At 40.1% G+C, this 21,158-nt stretch overlaps 1 protein-coding gene across 3 annotated transcripts in view; it reads right to left on the bottom strand.

Moving 5' to 3' along the window:
- fbxo41 (F-box protein 41) overlaps nucleotides 1-21,158 on the bottom strand; it is a 65,618-nt gene that overhangs the window by 17,471 nt on the left and 26,989 nt on the right. For all 3 annotated transcript variants that reach the window (XM_006787121.3, XM_006787123.3, XM_006787122.3), the window contains exons 4-5: nucleotides 11,595-11,802; nucleotides 6,316-6,389 (exon numbers count right to left, since the gene is read on the bottom strand). In XM_006787121.3, the coding sequence (XP_006787184.1) occupies nucleotides 6,316-6,389; nucleotides 11,595-11,802 (282 nt within the window). The remainder of the gene's footprint in view (nucleotides 1-6,315; nucleotides 6,390-11,594; nucleotides 11,803-21,158) is intronic.

Here is a 21,158-nt window from a genome sequence, read left to right as displayed (position 1 = left end):
AACTGGGGATGACAGTTGGGTCGGTACATGATGGCACGCCATGTGTTTGAAATCTCCAGTGGAGACCCAGAAATACTTCAGTCACACCTCGTGTAGTGAGACGTCTGACCTGCGCCTCAGCGCTGCCACTGACTGAGAGCATCTGTGATATGTGGTTTGGATAGATTCAATTTTAAGTCAGTTTTCAACACTATAGATTTGATGTTCTCATTAATAGTTGGCGACTACTGTGCTCACAAATGTTCACAATTTATTTTTTATTTATTTATTTAGGACAGTGCATGTTAATGAACATAAATGTAAAAAAAAAAAAATTACATGAATGTAAACATACCAGATTATAGCCAAGGGCTAATTTCCATCTGTTGTTAGGACTCTGGATTAAACAGTCTACTCTCAATAATAAAAAAAATAAATTCACATTCGCTCAGTTGAGGCTTTGCAAACACATGATCACTGACCACATGACATTAACTTTTCAGCCATTCTGAACATATGACTGTCGTGGTGACAATGCAGGATCCAGTGAATAAGGCCCCAGTCATACAAGCCTACAGACTGCACCGCCACCATCTGGTAAATAGTAGTCATCACGGAAAACTGAATATTTCCCAACCTGTTATGTGTCATTGCTGGAGGTTGGTGGCAGCGACTGGGAACATGATTGCTAAAGTGCTAGTCACAGAGGCCTACAGTCAGTGACCCCATGGCAACCAGCAGGTAAAAACACATATTCCCCCAAAACCTCTTTGTGATTACTTCAGTTGCTAGCACATTGCTGCAGTCTTGTTTGAACGGATGTGTCGGCGTTTTCTACAAACACCAGTCGGCTCCTCTCTGCGCCATTTGAAACCTCTGAGACACAACCTTTACTTTGAGGCCAAACCTTCTACATGTCAAGCTTGCGTTGCACTTTCTCAAACTGTACTGATGCTTGGCTAATATGAAAAAGTACAGGTTTATATTGGAATAAGCTAGCAAGGTTTGGGATTTAGCACTTTCTTTGCAAACAATTTCCCCAACCAGTTTCCATAACAACCAGTGGTTGTATAACGTCCAATGTGGCAGACACAAAGAAGCAATGTGAGTCCTGAAAAATCAGCTCTTTAGTTTAAAAACAACAATATCATGGAATACTGAAAAATGTATTGCCATGAAATCTGTTACAGATTGTTTGCTCTGGTTAGAAGGAAAAAATATATAAAGTTGATGACCTATATAATAATTTCCTGCTTTACTTTGAAATCTCTAAGCTGGTAACTAGTTCCTCTCTTTGTTTCTATTTTCCCGCCAATTAGTCACCCAGTATTTATAGAGCCCTCCTTCCTTCCGTCCTCTGCCAAACTCTCAGCATTTTGTAGAGCTGTCCAGCATTTTCTGTGACTTTGTGATTCTCTTGTGTATGATATCCTGCTAGTTTTTCGACCACAATTTCTCTGTCTCTTGCCTGCCCCTCCTGTCAAATGTTAGCTTCTTGAACTTGTGTATGACCCAAGTTTTGAACACTGAAATGAGTTAGTCTTTAGCTTGCCTCGGAGGCTAGATAAGGTAACAAATACTAACTTTTGAAAAAGTGTACCAAACAGATGTTTAGAAATCTTGCTTAATTTTTTTAAATTAAATTTTTGAATTTTAAGAAGATAATTGTTGTTTTAAAAGAAAGCTTTGCACCATTTTAGGAGTTACTGTGTGGACTTTGCTTTAAAGTAGACTCCATCATGTCTTCATGTCATGTATCATGTGAATATATATATATATATATATATATATATATATATATATATATTAGGGGTGCAACGATACTCGTATCGATATTGAACCGTTCGATACAGTGCTTTCGGTTTGGTACGCATATGTATCAAACAATACAAAATTTTAAATTTATTTTATCAACTTTCCATCTGACGGTGCTGTCTGTGTTGAGCGCTCAGTGGATCTGCGCTCGACAGTGCAGCCTAGGCGGAGTAGTCGAACGCAGATTCACTGAGCAGGGCAAGCTAGCGAGACAGAAGTTAAGCTCTCCTTGCAACATGGCAAATGGAACCTCCCCCACCCTCATTCAGATCTGGCGTTTGGAACTATTTTGGTTTTCATGTGACGTATGACCCTGAAGGTAAGCGCGTCATGGACTAAAGTAAAACAGTATGTTGGATGTGCCACACAATGCTCAATTACATGGGTGGGAACTAGTGTGTTAGCGCAGTTAGCTCGTTAACGTGTTGGCCGTCCAGCCCCACGCACGGGGCAATCCGCGGTAGCTCGTTAACGGAGATTTGCCGTGTTGTGGCGTTAACGTCATTTCAACGAGATTAAGGCTGACAGCACTAGTGGGAACACAACGAATATGACTGCACATTTACTCTGACATCATCCTAGTGCAAAGACAAGTGGAAGCAGACAAAAACAACAAGCACGCATGCTACAAACTTTACCCGAGTCATTTAGACAGCCGTTAGCACATGATTCTCCTTATGGGGACCTGATATGTTTAATATGCTGCTGAGAATATAGCCCAGAAGAAGCGTATAGTATAGCTTTTATTTTGGAAAGAGCCATTTCTCTGTAATAAACTCTCTTTTCCAAAGATGAGTGATTCCTCAATCAGATACAGGGCTCGCAAAATCGCAAGCCCGATGTCCCGGGCTAGCGATTTTTCCAGTCGGGCTGCCCTGCTCTGCTCGTCGGCCTATCGTAGGAAGGAAAAATATATGTCAATGCTTTTGCATTCTTTCGGAAATGTAGCTGGGTAATTATGTCATTGGCATCGGTGAGCCACTGTCAATATGTGACATATTGAAATCGCGTTTGAATTAGCGCTTGTTTTTTGCTTTCACTTTGCAATCGCGCGAACTGTGTATAGAGAGCGACAGCACTGATTGGTGAGTGATGATAATTTGCGCACCAATTCCTCTGACATCATCTTATCAATCGTTAGCTTACTATGCAAACATGACAAGTGAAATCTCCCGCAGCTTAAACATGTGAGAGGTTGATCGCGCAGAGGATTGCTGAGCGTTGTGTGAGTGCGTGTGTAAAAGCAGCAGGATATATATTTTAGTTCTGCTGAGCCAAATAAGACAGGTCAGGGTGAAGAAGTGACAGCCAAAGAAAAGCTTACCACAAAACGGAAAAGTTATGACAAATCAGACTATAAGGCAAAAAGAAAGTGCAGCTTTATGGTTTCATGGACAAACAAATTTCTGTGGCTGCAATATGACGAGCTAAATAACCAGGGCTGCACATAAGTGGTCCGCAGGTGCGCATTCGCTGTCAAAATAAAAAAACGCGCACAAGATAAGAAGTTGCAACGCGTGTTTGCATACATAAGATTTTCTGGAGGAGGACAGACATTTGTTTAGAACTCTTAAAGATGTCGAAGAAGCAAGCTCCTTTAAGCAATTACTGTGATGTTCCTCCACCTCAAAAGAAATGTCAGAAGGAGTCCGAACCACAAAAGAAGCGCATATTCTCGGAAAAGTGGTTGCAGGAGGTGAGCTGGCTTTAAACAAATGATGAACGCACAGAGATGTGGTGCAGAATGTGCCGTGGAAATTTAATAAATGACAAATTAATAAAAAGGCATGAACATTTTTTGTATCGAAAAAATATCGAACCGTGACACCAAAGTATCGAACCGAACCGAACCGTGAATTTTTTGTATCGTTGCACCCCTAATATATATATATATATGTGTGTGTGTGTGTGTGTGTGTGTGTGTGTGTGTGTGTGTATGTATGTATGTATGTATGTATGTATGTATGTATGTATATATATATATATATATATATATATACATACACACACACACACATATATATATATATATATATATATATATATATATATATACATACATACATCTGGTGCGAGACATATAATAGTAATTATAACAATTTAAATAAGCCAATTTAAAGCATGGATCACTGCGATTTCACTCAGCAGTAAAAGTACCATTAAACGAGAGACTACATTTGTTATCATGGTTTTAGGGTCTTGTATAGTATTTGCTGAGCTGTGGTTCCTGTTGTGACGTTAATGATTTCCTTTCTTTATTCTTATAATGTTTATATTTTTCCACTATTTCCTTGTCTTCATCTGTTTTTGTCCACTTCCTGTTTAATTTCAGCAAATCACTTTTCCTTGCATCTATTTTATTCTTCATTTAGGAAGGTTTCTGAGTAAAGTGACCTGGAAGTGGCAGCCATTGAGATTTTCCAAACACAAAGAAAAGGAACGCCACTGATTCCTTTATTCAGGGGCGACTGTGGCTCATGGGGTTGGGAAGCGCATCTGTAACCGGAAGGTCGCCGGTTCGAGCCTCGGGCTCTTTGTCCTGGTCGTTGTGTCCTTGGGCAAGACACTTTACCCTACCACCTACTGGTGTTGGCCAGAGGGGCCGATGGCACGATATGGCAGCCTCGCTTCTGTCAGTCTGCCCCAGGGCAGCTGTGGCTACAACCGTAGCTTGCCTCCACCAGTGTGTGAATGTGAGAGTGAATGAATAGTGGCATTGTAAAGTGTTTTGGGTGCCTTGAAAAGCGCTATATAAATCCAATCCATTATTATTATTAGTTCTTTTAGCAGAGGATGCACAGGACCATCCTTTCTGAAAGCAGAGAAGATCATTTTAACTAATAATTCATAGTGATGCACCACCTGAGTAACGTCTATTGTTGTATTGCGAGCCTTTAGAATGATTATAAAATCATTTGTTATTTCGGGTCAGCTGTGAGTCATAAGTAGGGATGGGTATCGTTTAGGTTTTATCCTATACCGGTGCCAAACCGGTACTTTTGAAACGGTGCCGGTGCTTAAACGGTGCTCAAACCGGTGCTTAAAGAATGGAGAACACAAAATTGGTCCAAAAACCTCTCATGTTCAGCTGTTTTTTTGTAAAGAGATAACAATGTTAGCCTTTTCTGCAGCTATGGGGCATATATGGTATCACTCTTGGCTGGAAGCAGTGCTTAAACAATGGAAAAAACACAAACTTTGTCGAAAAACCTCTCATGTTTAACTGTTTTCCACTTTTTCTTTGGTCATTTTAGCCTTTTTGGCCAGGGTGAAGGGAGTATCTGCCATCAAACAAGAAGACAGTCACATGTAACTACCACGGTGTTTGCTAGTTCACCTTACATGCATTAATGTAATAACGTGGTTAGCCTACTCAACGTAAATTACACACGAACAACATTAAGCTACTCACGCAGAGAAGAACGGGTGCTGCTGCCATCATCATCCTACACTGGCAGGGCTAGGGGCCAGGACTCTCCTCTTCGGGTTTTTGGGGGATGTTGCAAACTCCGGGTCCGACAACAGGCACCACACCCGCAGTAGAGGCGCTCGGTGTGAGGTCTCGCAGCAAGCTATCAAATACGGCGCATTTTTCGGCTTTAAAAGAAACGCTATCCGTCGCCAGGTGTTTCATCGGATTTGAGGTGTTGCCTCCTTTGCACAGTATCACCTTAAAGCACTTGTTGCAGGCTGCTGAGTTTGCATATTTCGCTGTGAAGTACAGCCAGACTTTTGACTGCTTTGCCTTGGGCATTTTTAATCTGTAGCTCTGCTCTAAAAGAACGTACGTACCTGGGCCCGCCTACTATCCCCGGAAACGTAAAACGATTGGCTAGAATTCAAAGTGTATCACAGCTCAGGAAAAAATAAGCACCGAAATAAAGCACCGAAATGTGCGCTGCTTTTCGGTCTGGTTACTACCGTTTATGTCAGAACCGGTGCCATCATGGCACCGGATACCGGTACCCATCCCTAGTCATAAGTGATGGATGGTGGGGAATTTTACTTCAGCCATAGAAATCCTAAATAAGAAGTATCATTAATTGAAACCAAAATCATGGCATATCAGATAAATGAGAGAAAAATGTGTTTTTGATAAAAGGTTAAACTCTTAAATTTGTGTGGTCCTCAGGATTAAGGCTCGGGTGGAGCGCAGGATTTATACAGAGAATAAACATCTGGACATTTGACATCTTGTGTTCTTCTACACTGTGTAGAAGAACACAAGACATTATTTACCATCAGAACCCGAGCGGTCAGTATGTTATTGAAAATGCATTTAGTGAAAGTGCACATTGCTGTTTTTTGAGAGTTTTTTCCCCAGCAGTCACACATTGTAACATCCGGGGGGTCAAAAAATGAAGGCTTGCTATTTGGAAGTATTGCCTGCCTCAGCATCCTGCTTTTGCATCCTGTTTCCAATGTACATCAACATTTGTTTCATAAAGCTCTTTATGGTACAATGGTACTATGAATGGATAACTCCTGTGTTGAATGTACAGCAGTGTGTTGCTGACCCACCCTGTGCTGGGAGAGGAACGTCGCTCTGACACTTGGTACATTCCCCTCGTGCTCCCAGAGATGCTCGAGTTTCTCTGGAGAGAGACAGAGAAACACAAAGAAAACAAAGAGTCGGATCAAACGTGTTATTAATAAAATGTCCCGTTTCCCCATCATTCTCAAACATTATTTTACAGGCTGATCTTTTTTTTATGATAGAGAAATGCGAGCATTCATATTTTACCAAAACACAAAGTACAACAAGACATTTAATTGAAGGACAAGAACTGTATGTATTACTGACAAACAGCTGTCACACTAAATTAGAACTGCTACAAAAATAAATCGAGTACAGAAGCATGCTTAAAAAAAATCCCACTGGAAGTAGAATGAAATCATAGAAAATGAAACTGCAGCCTATTTTGCAGTTATCTGGGAAAGGTTTTCTAAATGTATCTCAAACAGGCTCCGTTACTTCTCATTTTTGTCAAACAGAATACAATCATGACTATAATGATTACCAAAAGTGCTTTTCTGATTAAAGGTAATTGTGTGTGATTCAGTGACGTGTTTTCATCACATGTCATTTTCTTGATTTGAGATGTTTTTGTACTGTACACACGAGCAAAGCATCTGAACAGGATCATTGTCGTGAATAGGTGTGAGTCTAACATGATCATTTGTCTGTATTAGCCACACGACAGACTGGTAACCTGTCCAGGGTGTAACCCACATTTTGCCACATGACAGCTGTCACAAACTCCTGCAGCCCTGAATTGGATAACCCAAAGAAAATGGATGGAAAGTAGTCAAAATATCTTTTTCTAGAGCAAAATGCTGGATGGACCTGACTGACTGAGCAATCAATACTTCTATCTATCCACTGTACTCACTGCAGAGAGAACCCTGCAATCTAAAATATTTGGTTGCAGCTCTGAGAGCAGGTTTTTAAAATGTATTTGCTTGTAAGTGTGCAATCTGACTCTCTGTGTTTGCCAGCGCAAAATCTTCCTTGTCGCTCTTTCACACCGTGCTCAAAGCTGCATGTGCACTGAAGTGTGCGTGTGTGAAGCCATGCCAGGTGGAACTCTGTGTACCAAACCGGCGACGTGCCACAGAGGGAAAATGTGCGCAAACACAGACAGTCTCCCTCCCTCTCTGCTCCCTCTCTTTTTCTCTGCTTCACTCACACAGCTTGTTTGTGGGCCACTGCCAGTGAAAATGGACCATGGAGGAAACAGGCGAGCATCATCCGTGCCTTTCATTCCTGGACAGACTGCAGTGAAGGCAGAGCAGGAGCACATCTCCAAGAAATGGTTTTAATCAAATGCATTCATCGGGAGGTATAACTCAATTTGGGTGACTTAAATTCGAGCCAAACGTCAGCATTTGTCTATTTCTACCTCTTCTGCTCTCTGTTACAAACCCAAAACATAATAAAGAATCACAGTCAGATTAAAGCTGCTGTATATTCCTCTCATTCTTTGTGAAAATTATATTACAGTCAGCCTGGAAAGAACAACAGAGTGAGCAGATAAACCATTCTCTCACCACCAGTCCTAAAATACCCCTGTCACTCTAAAACCTGTCTCCTAGGAAGATGAGGGCGACCTTTCTCAGGCCATATAGAGAGGTGGAGACATCGCTGGGCTTCCCTTGACAGTATAACAAGGTGCCAACCAGTTAGTGCCTCCACACTTGTACTTGTCATGCTGATTACTCATAGTCCTACAGTGCACAAGCATGGAGACAAGAAACTGACTAAATGTAGGTAGTTTCAGGTCATTCACAGGTCATGTGGTTCTCTAATATTTCAAGTCACAACAATCACCTTGAGATAATTTATATTGCAAGTTAAAGATCCTACAATAATAGAGAGAAACCCAAACTGTCAAACAACCTTTTATGAGCAACCACATGGCGAAAATGGGAATGAAAACTCCCTTTTAACAGGAAGGAAGGGACCTCTGGCATTTAACTTAATGCAGATTTAGGGATTTCGTATTTAGTCACACTAAAGTACAAGAAGGAAGGCAACCTCCTTGCAACTAGTAAATAAAAAATAACTATATAAATATCATATATAAAATAACCGATTGCAAGTAGTTGCAGCTACCAACTGGTCACCAAGTGTTTAAACGTGCAACAGTACCAATCAGTTTCCATCATGAGGCGACTGCACATTTCACCTGATGGGAGGCAACCTTTCTCCAAACAATCACAGTCCAACTCAGACTGACTGAACTCTCAGACAGATTGTATAACCAACTGGTTTGCAAGCAACCGCCATCTAATTTATAAACGAATTCAAACTGCCGGCACATTGCAATCAGTCTGAGTCAGTCTGCACTGACGAACGCAACACATCTGCAGCATGTCTCCTTGTAACAGGGGCCTACACTGGTTATATTCTGGTTATGTTCCCATGTGAAATCGAGGTTGTTTATTTCCTATTTCATTTTGCAGTTAAATCTCCATCCCGCAGTAACTATGTCACCATCTGAGCAGGAATTTCTGTGTGTATGAGGCTCTGGCTGAACTCTAAATGCGAGCAGTTAATGTGAATTTCTGTGCATCTTGCCGTCATCTGTTGCAACAGATTTACAACAGATGACAGCAGACTTGCAATTTCTACCATTTTATGACAGTTAATCGCCCATTAACCACACAGACTCTATGCCAATGCCAACTTCACCTCAATCAATCGCAAACTGATTGCAGACTGGCTCTTGCAAAAAAAAGTCACTTTGAAAATGGAAACTGACAGCGAGTACTGCTGTTCCCCGTCTTTAAAGGAACAAGATCGCAAGTTCGTTGCAACTATTGCAATAATTGTGATTATGGCACAGTCTCCAATCAGTGTTTTCCCTACAGTGTGACTGTAGCAGGCTTTTTGCCTGGTAAGTTGAAGGTGGTTTATGGTGTTAATGTTTTTATAACCTCTTCTGAGACTGTTGTGTTCCTTGATACCTGCTGGATTTGTCAGTGTTAGAAAGGTTTGTGAGCTATGATGACTACAGCAGAAGAAGTTGAAGAGAAATACTTGTTTTCTCCTGTTCTGTCAGAGTCTGCCATGAACTCAGATGAATGAAATGTGCATTAGTGCGTTCTTATCCTCATCATGCTCGTGGGTTGCATAAAATGTTACCAAGAGCCACACTTTAAAAGCCCTGACCTTAGAAAGAAGGATCACTCTGAATCAATACATTCACTCTTCTGAATCACCACCTTTGTCTACCCTGATGCCCTGAAAGGTTCACTCGATGGTTTGAGGATGAAAATGAGGTAAATCATATGCTACGGCCAGATCTCAACCCAAGTGAAGAGCTACTGGAGAATTTGGACTGATTGGTCAGATAACATCCAATAATGGAATATCATTTGGAAAACATGTGGTCACAGTGGCCCAACTCCTTAGTAAAACACTTTATTTTGAAGATTTGTCTATAATTGGTCACCTGACTATAAAGCGATATCCCGAGGACGCCGACATCATCTGTGCACTCGGAGACGGTAATCCTAGGACATGATTCCTCTCAGGCAGCTCTGCACCATATCACATCTGATTAAAAATCATGCTGAAATCTTGAGCGAGAGCAAGAACTGTTTCCATGGCAGCATACACATTACTGCATTGTGAAACAGGTGACCCCTTTTTTTTTCCATAAGTGTTGTACAGTAATTTGAATACGTGACATTAAGAACAGACTCTGTGTGCTTTTATAGCTTTTTTTAATCATTGTGTAATACGGCAAAACAAAAGAAACATGGTTCAAGCACCGAGCCTGGAGATGAAGAGCTGCATTCCAGTTTTCTTTTTCATAGGAGCACACTTTCTGATCAGGATGTATCGAGCTGCACAGTTTCACTGTTCCAACAGCTTTGATGCTGAATGCTGTAACAACTGTAAAACTGTACCTACTGTATACCTACTGTAATAATCCCTTGATGAAGGAAGATCACACTGATAGAGTATAAAATAAAATGCTTTGTATATTATCAGTTCAATATATACAGCTAGGCTTACCCCCATATCTTTGAAGAAAGGAATTTGTTTAATCTGTTTTATTTTAATTTAAAGCACTTTGGTTATAAATGTGCAATATTAATAAAATGCACTTGCATATATAGAGCACATGGATATTAACAAAATCTAATCTATAGAAAACATAATCTCTTGTACAACGATATAAGGACTCACTTTATATCCAAACAATATAACCTTAAATAAAAACATCTTCACATTTAAAAATACAGGGGAAAGAATATGGGGTTTCTAAATATGACTAAACATCCAAATATCACGTCACGTTTGACCTCCGATCTCACTTTTAATTTTCACATCTGCCTTTCTAACAAGTTGACGGTAAAACGTGTTAGATATTTATAAAAGAGTATTGCCAAAGGAAAGAGACTGAGCTGTCTAGTTATCTAGAAATATCCCGTAGTATAATATGATATACTATGCACAGGTTGTTCATGTCCAGTTATTTACAAATCAATACCTATTTCCATGATCTACTCCTACATAAAGTTTACAATACTATTAAAATATGATGCAGTACTATTCCCTTAAAAGTAAATACTGCCCAGAGAGTGACGTGCCGGCAGAGGTTTGTCTTGTTTTGTTTCTTATGTTTTCACAGAAGGGGTAATAACTGCTCCGAATAAGCAAACCGAATAAAAATATCAGAATTTGGTGCATCACTAATCCAGAATTATATTTTATTTCATTTCAACTGCTCATATGTGAAAAACAGGCAGCGACTACCCTTCAGTTCAGTAAAACACAGTAGACTTGCTGTCTCAGGCATCTTGAAGTCTATTACCGGTTCGAGCTGTGGTGCATTACAGAGGCATAAATCAATACAATCTATGCTTATGTACTTTTCATCAGCAACAAGCTGCTCTGTTAATGACTGCCAGAATGCTGGAAGTGGAATTTCCTGCAGTTTAAGGAGTCTTTAAGAGTCTCTGGAAGTGAAAAAAGTAACTACTAAATGTTAATGAAACATTACTTATTTGCAATAAAACTAAGAATGTTACTTACTTTTGCCAGTTAAAATAATATGCCAGTTAAAATGTGCTACAAAATTACATAGAAAAAGTTAATCGGAAAATCAACCAACAACATCAGAGTGATAAGGACCAGTTAAATCTTTAAAAACCAATTTGTACAGCAGGTGTTGTTACGTATGGCAGAAAATATGTTATATATTATATGCATTATATATATTTTTTATTTTGACATCACACGTTTCATAGTGAACCTACAGCAATGTGTATTAAAAGATCCTAACCTGGCGTCCATTGCCCTTCGAGGCCTGCAGGCTGCAGCGTCCCAGGCTGCCGTTCGGCGTGGTGCCACAGCTGCTGATGATCTGCAGCTGTTTTTCGGCCCGGTCGGCTCGGTCCAGAAGCTCCTCAATGAACTGCTGCAAACGTACCTTAGCGTTTGCTTCACGGGCCGCCGTCTCCTGAAGGAACTGGTCAATCTGGGCGACCTCCCTGTGGGCACAAGGGGAAGAGGTGTGAACCTTTCCTTCTTGCTGGAAGCTAGGATTCTTAAAATAGGATATTTGGAGGGCTGTGGGGAAAATTAGAGATCTGCTAAACCTCCTTAATTCAGAAACATTCATGTCCTGATGACATTTTTGCGTACACAAGTTTATTAATGCATGTGGGTACAGATTCTGCCTTCAAAAGCCTCTCTCATGCATCCACCAGCTGTACTGCCCTTTTCTGAAAACAGACACCGAGGGTTGATGACACAGATAAATAAACAATACAAAAACAAAAGCAGAGAGAGTAGAGGGTGAGAGAGCAGCTGGATACTTGCACTGCAAACACAGCAGGGCAAATTCCTGTCATTTCAAGGGACAGCGTGAGACCCAGACAGCCTTGGTCTTAATTTCAGGGCAGTTTAATAGTCTCAGATGCATTTTGCATTCAATTATAGTTGCACTAGTTTCTGTAATAGCTTCCTCTGTTGGCACCATATGTGTGTGAGGGGAGTAGGAACCGGTAGAAGAGAAGACAGCTTACTGAAACCAATGACAACTTGTTAGTCAGCTGCAAAAGCTTCAGAACAAAAGCTTCTCATCAAGGGTAAATTTATCTAAAACTAACGATGGACAGTTTCCAACCCTAAATGTCTCTAAGAGTGAAGTGACCCAGAAGTATCTGTGTGGCAGCCATAATAAGAACTGCTCTAGATACTGAGGAAAGGTGCTCTAGTGCTTCCTTTATTACCTCCTTTAGGAGAGGACACACTGGACCATCCTTTATCCAAGTAAAAGAGGTCATTCATAGCAATTCCAACCAATCATAAAAAACAATAACATAACTGTTAATTCAGTGTTAGTTATGAATGTGTTTTTCTATTTCATGCCATAACCTGCAGGTATGATTTGACTTTTGACACCAACCCACAGTTCCTAAATTACTTACATCAAAGTCAGTTTGAACTTGATTAGGTTTCACTGTAGTTCCATTTGTATTTGTTTTTTTAAGCACAGTCAGATTCACCTTTCCTTCATACTGTGATACTGATTTGAAAGTGATTCGGAAAAGGAGAAAGGAGGTAAATTTGTCTGCACTATTCAACTATACCGTAAGTCAGATGAGAGAGAAGCTGATCCTACTGACTTAGAGCTGAATAAAGGCATAAAGATAATAACAGATGAATAAACAGGTAAACAAAGAAAAATGCAATGAAAATATATCAGTAAATGAATGAAAGTAAAATACAATAAAAAGGAAAGTCTTGCGTTTGCTTTTAAAAATCTCAACAGTCTCAGCAGCCACCAGGTCATCAGGTAGACTGCTCCATAAACATGGAGCACAATAACTAAACGATATCTTTGTGACTGGGAGCCTTAAAACAGCAGAGACCTTACAATTGGTGTAATGTGGCCTCCCTCTCTGGTCCTTGCCAATACATGCAGCCAAGTTTTGAAGTTAACGCAGTGGCCAAGATTTCTCTGGAACAGGATTGATCTGATCGATTAATCCTGTAAGTGTGACTCTGTGTCTCTGCATTAGCTTAAAAAGACACAGTCGGACTCTTGCAATGTGCTTGAAATAATAAAACACAGTAACTTATTGTGGACAGCAGAGACAAAGCTTTAGCTTTTTAGCTGAAAAATAATAAGAAAAAAAATAAAATAATAACAGCTTGAGTAGATGGTATTAAACAACAAGCAAGTCTGAACACATCATAAGTCGGGCGAGAGTAAGTTCCACAATTTAGGACCCACAGTCCTTTGGTCTTTTGAAAAGTTTTCCCTTGTTGCCTGATACAAACTAAAAATCTGTCTTTTACTCATTTCCAAATCTACAAAAATATGTGAATATAATATTTAATGCTCATCAATCCAAATGTCTACAGCTTCCAAAAGCTGTAGGTCTTTTTCCTTTATTGGTCTCTGACTGTGTCCTTACAAACAGCCCAGTGTTTACCGTCTAAACAATGTCAGAGAGGAGAGCTTATTAAACCATCTGACCTTCAGGAAGCAAAAGAAAAGTTCAGAGGATTCCTGCAGACATGGAATGGAGACATATAGTCCATGTCGCTTCAATTTAAATGGATTTGTAGTCATTAAACAAGCAAAGCCACTTATTTCATGTCAAATTAATGTCAAACATCCGCTGTTGCTAAACCATCATACGATGCAGAATCCAAAACAGCAACAACACGCACAACTTCCTGAAATGGGGACAAGCTGAGATAAAAATAGCTTCGAGCCTGGCACAGATAACTTTTCTTATCTTCAGGCAAAGATTATAAAAAGAAAACGACTCCAAAATTAGTCAAGGTAGCAAACTGTAGGCCAACAATAAATGTGCTTTAACATCAGTGAGTAAATAATCAGCGAGTCTGGAAATTATGTCAGAATCAAACGGCTTCTCTCCACGATGAAATGTAATCGACTGTGATTAGAGCTCGGAGTCACTTAGTAATTGCTCACAACTTTAGATAGCATGATTTTTATCGAGTGCTCACTAACCAAATTGTATAAAGTTGAGCGTACATTGATTAAGAGGCTTGCTACTGTACACTATCTACACTACTCAAGATAAAAATCTTTGTGTTCATGTACACAGAAAACATGAAGCACGTGTGTCTTGTTGTAAACTGTCTTATCTCACCATCACCACACTGTTAATTCCCAACGATGCATCTCATTATGTTTAGTTTTGCAAAAGGAAAAAAAAATCCAGCCCAACACATTTAGGTGATTTGATGACCAAACTGAACATACAGACAGATGTGAGGATCTGATGTGAGATAAAAAACTGTTCAGCAGAGAACAACATTCTCCAGAGGACTTTAAGTTTTTTGATATATTTAAATGAGTGCTGTTATCTCATTAAAATGACGTTAACGCCATAACTGCATTAACGTGGCAAATCTCCGTTAGCGAGTTAATGCGGCCTCAACACGTTAGCGTGGATAGCTCGTTAACGCGTTAGGGACGTTCCGCGTTAATGCGGTTATGGCATTAACGTCATTTTAACAAGATTAATGCTGACAGCACTAATTTAAATCCAAATTTTAATGTTATGTTTCCACAGCTTGTCTTTTTCCTGTCTTTCTCCCTTCACCCCAACAACTCTGTATGCTAGTTGAAGGGTACATGACCCACATGATGACTACGAATACTGAATTCTGTATGTCAAGTTTGGATTAAACTCTTGATCATTTAGGACTGACAGAGATTTTGTGAATTTTAGAGTGACGTATATCACATGTGTGTGCTACACGGTGGTTAGCACTGTTGCCTCAAGAAGGTCTTGAGTTCAATTTCACCATCAGGCCGGTGCCTTTCTGTGTGGAGTTTGCATGTTCTCTCTGGGCAGTCTGGCTTCCTCCCACAGTCCAAAGACATGTAGTTAATGGGGATAAGTTAATCGGTAACTCTAAATTGCAAATATGTGTGAGTGCGAATGGTTGTCTGTGTCTATGTGTTAGCCCTGCAACAGACTGGCGACCTGTCTAGAGTGTACCCTGCCTCTCGCCAACGCTCCAGCCCCCCGGCGACTCTGAAAAAGTGGAAGAGAATGGATGGATGGTATAGCTCACAACTGATCTTAATTGTCTTTCTGTGTAACATCCACTTTACAAATAAAATTGCTCCGCCTCAAGGAAAAGAAGGGATAAACAATAACAGAACAACCAGTGATAAGAGTAGTTTCCTCTCCTCTTTGTGCAATCTAGATGAGCTTTCATAGATAATAAGGTTTACACAGAACAGTCTCCAGTCAAATTAACCATTTTAGTGAATGATTGTAGTTCTTAAGGCTGGTGACTACTGCCCTCTTCAAAAACCATATGGTAAATGATGGATGGAGGAGTCCTAAAGTCCTAATGACGTAAATAAGCAAACAGCTTCTGCAGATTATATCATTAAATCATCCTACACTAAACATGCATCTCATTATGTTTAATGACTTCAAGAACTTTTTACTTTGATTTAATAATTAGATCTGTACGTAATGAGATGTCTCATTAGAAAACCTGAAGCTGACGTTTTGTTCTCATTATTCGGTTTAATAAACAGAGGACACAACGACTGAGTATCGCTTTAAGTTCAGCCTCCAGAAAAGTAGCAAATATCCATTTGAGAAAATCCTGGAATTGACATTATTGAGCTTGGTTAGTATGCACTCAAAATTAGGGCGCATGTGATTCAGGATCTAAATTTTCATGCATCTTTAATTTGTCTTAATTAATTATTCAGCTGTATCAGGAGATGGATACACCAACCCCGTGATGGACGCCACACAGGAACCCATCCTTCCCCAATGCTGCCTGACAGCCTAACAGACGCTATTTCTGTCAGTTTTTTGTAAGATCTAAATCCAATAAAAAAGACAGACAAGGAGACGAGAAATAGGGAGCTGAAGCTGAAGAGGAAGGAAGGGCCACAACGACTGTGAGAAAAAAAATAAAATAACACACTGCAGAAGCTAAAAGATCAGACAGCAAACAGAAAGCTGCAGTCATGTGGAAGAAGAAAGCACAGGAGGTTTAAGGAGAGGAGGGAAATGGGATGTAGCTGCTTCCTGTTGTCAATCCCAATTTTTTACACACGCTGACATATTCACAACACCTCACTCTCACAGTGACTCACTCACACCTCCGAAAAAAACGCCTCAAGGTGATAAACGTGCCTGGGTGTTTACCTGGAAAAGAAGAAATGCCATCTTTTCAGGCTATTCCAGGTGAACGTTAGCCAACGGTGACATAGAATTTTGTCCTTTTATGCACTTTTCAGTGATAGTCAACAACACAGCATACATCTTATTTTCACACTTCTATTTTCTATAACTTTGAGTAATAATTGAGACTTTGTAATACCAAAAAAACAGCTGAGAGTTTAGTGAGAAGATGAAAGTTTCTCTGACATTGGTAAGCTGATGGTTAGCTTACTTAACAAAAAGACTGCAAACAGTGGGAAAACAGTCTGCTAAGATTTGTCCAAATTTTACAAATAAAAACAATTTACAACATTCATCCAACTGGTCCTATTTTTTTTTTAACTCTCGATGGAAATGTCAAAAGAACTGAGCATCCTTTAAATGCCACAGTCTACCTGAGTGTCGTTGCTGACCATGTTCGTCCCTTTATGACCACAGTGTACACATCTACTGATAGCTGCTTCCAGCACGATAATGTGCCGTGTCACAAACCTCAAATAATCTCAGACTGGTTTCTTAAACATGATGAGTTCACTGTACTGGACTCCACAGTCACCAGCTTTCGATCTAATTTGGTTTGTGGTGGAACAGGTAATTCACATCATCAATGTGCAGCCGACAAATCTGCAGCAACTGTGAGATGCTAACATGCTAACATGTTAATATGGAACACAACCTCAGAGGAATGTTTCCAGCCCCTTGATGAAGAAATTAAAGCAGCTGTGAAGGTAAACAGGCTCCAACCAAGTATTAGTATTATGAAACCAAATGTTTTAAGACAAGAATCGGGAACTTTTGTTTTGGAGCAACTGGAACACCGCCGCCGATTTTTCCAAGAACCACAGGGCAAGTTGCATCTGCGTCCATTTCATTCAAGAGAAAGGCACACGTCTCCACAGCCAACATCTCTGAAACTACACACAAACACCCACAAGATAAAAAATGTATGCATGCGCATTTGATTTTGCACTTAACTGAAAATTTGAGAGCCATCTGGACACTACCTGCTCGGCACCAAACAGCAGACAGCTGGTGACTGTATGAAGCACTAAGAAGCAACGACTCCAAAAACAAATGTAAACACTTCAGCTTAGCAAAGACACGGATAATAAGACATGTTCAGCTGAAGGGTTTTGTCTAAATGTTCATTACAGTGACTGGTCAACCTCCTGTCACAGCTGTCATCATCTGTGGCCATTAATTTAAAATTATGCTTTATTAATATTTAAGAGCAGAGATGATTGACTAAAAGGCCTGGATAAAGACGACGAGGCTTTCTCTCCTTTAACAAAGGACAGCTGCTCGCATGTCGTTCTGTTTTGACACCTGGATTTTTTACTCTTGTTTCTGATGGTTTGTTTTCTGGGGTTTTTTTGGTTTACATTGTGTTATCGTGTCATAGTGTCACACATTTGTATGCATTACACAGAAGCACAGAGTGAGGTAGGCAGCATGAAGAGCGTGGCGACATGAGAGGAGATGTGAGACGGACGAGGATGAAAGGCTGTGAGAAAGGGGATGATAAAAAGAGTTGCAGGCTAAAATGTGCTGCTTTTTCACAGAAAACCTGGTTTCCCAAGAAACCGCTAATCCTGGTCTTTGCTGCCTCCGATCAATCGGGAGAAAATAAATATTTTACTGCGGGTGGACCAGCTCTCTCAAAATCTCAATTCCCATTACAAACCCCAGATGGCTGAGTAACCCTGAGATACAAAAGCAAGGTGACGATCTGCAGCATTTCAGATGCATGAAAGAACGAATTCATTACATGGGAAAGGCCAACGAAAATTTGTGTGTCTTTAGAAACAGAATAGATATGTCCTGAAAAGCATGTTCGCAATGATGAGGTTTTGTATCTCTGCATCCAATCTTTCAGAAAGCGGAAGTGCAAGTTAAACAAAAATGTGGGAGAAGACAACCAATCTACAATAATGATGGTATGAATGAGTAGTAGATGTCTTCAAAACTGCTTATTTAATCAAATACCCTGTGAACCACAAATATAGTAATTAAGCTATATTTGCTACTGCTTAATTAATTAAGCAGTAGCAGGTTTTCTATTTGGGATTTTAAATGAACAGATGATTAAAATTGGTTCCATGAAGTCATTTTTGATCACTTGCAGATCAAAGAATTAAGAAATGTTTTGCAAGGGAGACAAACATTTTAACATATACAGTACTGTGCAAAAGTCCAGAGTCGTCCACCATTTCTTTATTTAGTTAGAAAAAGGGGAAACAGGTGCAACTATTTTTGAAATGTGCAAACACACATGGAAGTACACTATAGAAGGCAAAAAGAGTTTGTACAATTCTAACAAGCTTGAAAGTCATTATCTGGTATGACCACCTTAGTGATTCAACACAGCCTGAACTCTCCTTAAGCAGATTTCTTCTAATTTATTTAAGTAGTCTTCGGGAATAGTTCTCCAGGCTTCTTGAAGGACATTCAAAGCCTTTTCTTCTAATCTCTGTCAAAATGATCCCACAGTAAAGTTGAGGTCCAGGCTCTGGGGAGGCCAATCCATGACTGATAGTGTTGCATTGGATGTTTTTCTATCCATGTATGCTGTTACTGTACTGCAAAAACACTCATATGTCAAGTTAAATTTGATGCCCATTTAATGTCAAACTGTCAAAAACAGTCTAAACAGTTTAGAGATGGACCGATCCGATATTACGTATCGGTCCGATACTGACCTAAATTACTGGATCGGATATCGGAGAGAAATAAAAAATGTAATCCGATCCATTAAATATCAAAAAAGCACCTCACAAAAACCTGCGACATGGCGTAACTCGGCTCATAACCGTAGCACGTCGGAGCAGTATGCATCAGGTGATAGAGCGGCTGTGGCGCGAGACCTGTCGGTAGTCTGGTTGAGTTGAAAACTGTAAAAACAGTCTAAAGCATTCTTCAGATCTAAACAGTTCTTCAAAAATGAGTCAAACTTTGAATGCTGTTTAGCTGTGTGGCACCTTGCAATGTGAACCTTGCATTTATATAACAGAGATAAAATGACAACAAAATAATAATCACCCATCGATCCATTTTTTCCCCTGGGTCACGCAGGCAACAGCCTAAGCAGAGAAGGCCGGACCTCCCTCTTTCCAACCAACTCCTACAGCTCAACAGGGGGAAACACCAAGGCGTTCCCAGGCCAGCCGAGAGATGCAATCTCCCCAGGATGTCCTCAGTCACAACACCTCACCCAAGAGGCTACCACCTCAGCTGGCTCCTTTCAATATGGAGGAGTAGAGGCTCCACTCATCTACAGGAGGAAGCTCATTTCTGCTGCTTGTATCGAGAATCTCATACTTTCGCCTTCAAAAAAAACTAAAAAAAAGAACCACAATACTTGAAAGGATTAGGCTTTTTCTACAGCGATGTCAGGGCTGCTGTTCCCTCTGGTGGCAGATGGCTGAATATAATGTGGGACACAACAATTTTCCAGCACTAGCCATCAATTAAAATGTAAAACAATTAGATTAAACAACTAGTACATCTGGTACTGACAACTGTGCTTTACAGATGGCTGTTTTAAATATGGATTTATCACTCCATAAGACCTGTTGCCACTGATTTTCAGTTCAGATCGTGTTTAATTTGGCCCCATCAGAGGCATTTCTATGATGGGGGTGTTTAGCAGATCATAACTGCAGCTTTTAAAATTACCACATTGTACTGTACAACATAAACTGTGAGAATATGTGACTAAAAGCAACTACAGACATTTAAAGTCATCGTGGTGAACACATGGGGCTGAAGTCATGTGATTGTGTTCATGCATATCCTAAAACTTGGACAACTTGCAAAACTTTTGGAGATTGCATTAAAAAACATTTAAAGAGATGTGTAAATCTAAATGTAATCCACTTTCCTTTCCCAATACCCAAAAAGCAGATGGAAAATCTCACTTTTGTTGCCTCACTTCAAGAAAATCCAGGGTTCGAAACCACCACGTGGGGCCTTTTTGTGTGGCGCTAGAATGTTATCCCTGTGCCTATGTGTGGTTTCTCTGGCTTCCTCTAAGACCAAAGACACAAAGTTAGTGGGGTTAATTTAATGAGTGATTCTAAAGTGTCGATGGGTTTGACTGTGTTGTCTGTTTCTGTGTGTTAGCTCTGCGACAGACTGGGAATCTGTCCAGGGTGTACCTCTACGGCAGCAGAGATAAGCTTCATTCCCCCAAGATGAATGGATGGATGACTTAAGTTTTTATTTGGAGCCCTAAGTAAACTTCTTGTTTATGGTCTCAGTCACTTGTTCCAAGCCTTCAAAATTGCAATTCACAAACCAGCAGGTGAAGCCAGAGCGGCTACATCAATGTCTTTCCGAAACATTTTGACTTTTTTGCAAAGACATCTGTTTTTGACATAACAACCTGAAAACATCCGAGACAACATTGTCTCAATATAAGGTTTTCTGATTAAAAACAGCCCCCGACACACACTGACAAATATCTACCCTTGATGGATTCTTCAAGTACCTTACACTTGACCACACCATTCATCTTATTGCACAATTGTTAGTCCAACCTTTCGTGTCAGTCTCAACATAATGAGAGGAGAGATGTGTCTACTGAAAGACCGGTTGCATCATCCTTCCTGATTCCCTTCTCCTGCCCTCATGAAATAATTTCACCCAAACTCAAGGACACT

The sequence above is a fragment of the Neolamprologus brichardi genome, chromosome 6, assembly GCF_056152115.1.
Source record: "Neolamprologus brichardi isolate AB-2024 chromosome 6, ASM5615211v1, whole genome shotgun sequence".
In the NCBI taxonomy this organism is placed as follows: Eukaryota; Metazoa; Chordata; class Actinopteri; order Cichliformes; family Cichlidae; genus Neolamprologus; species Neolamprologus brichardi.
Note: the sequence above shows the minus strand (reverse complement) of the source record. Positions and strands in the feature narration are given on the sequence as shown.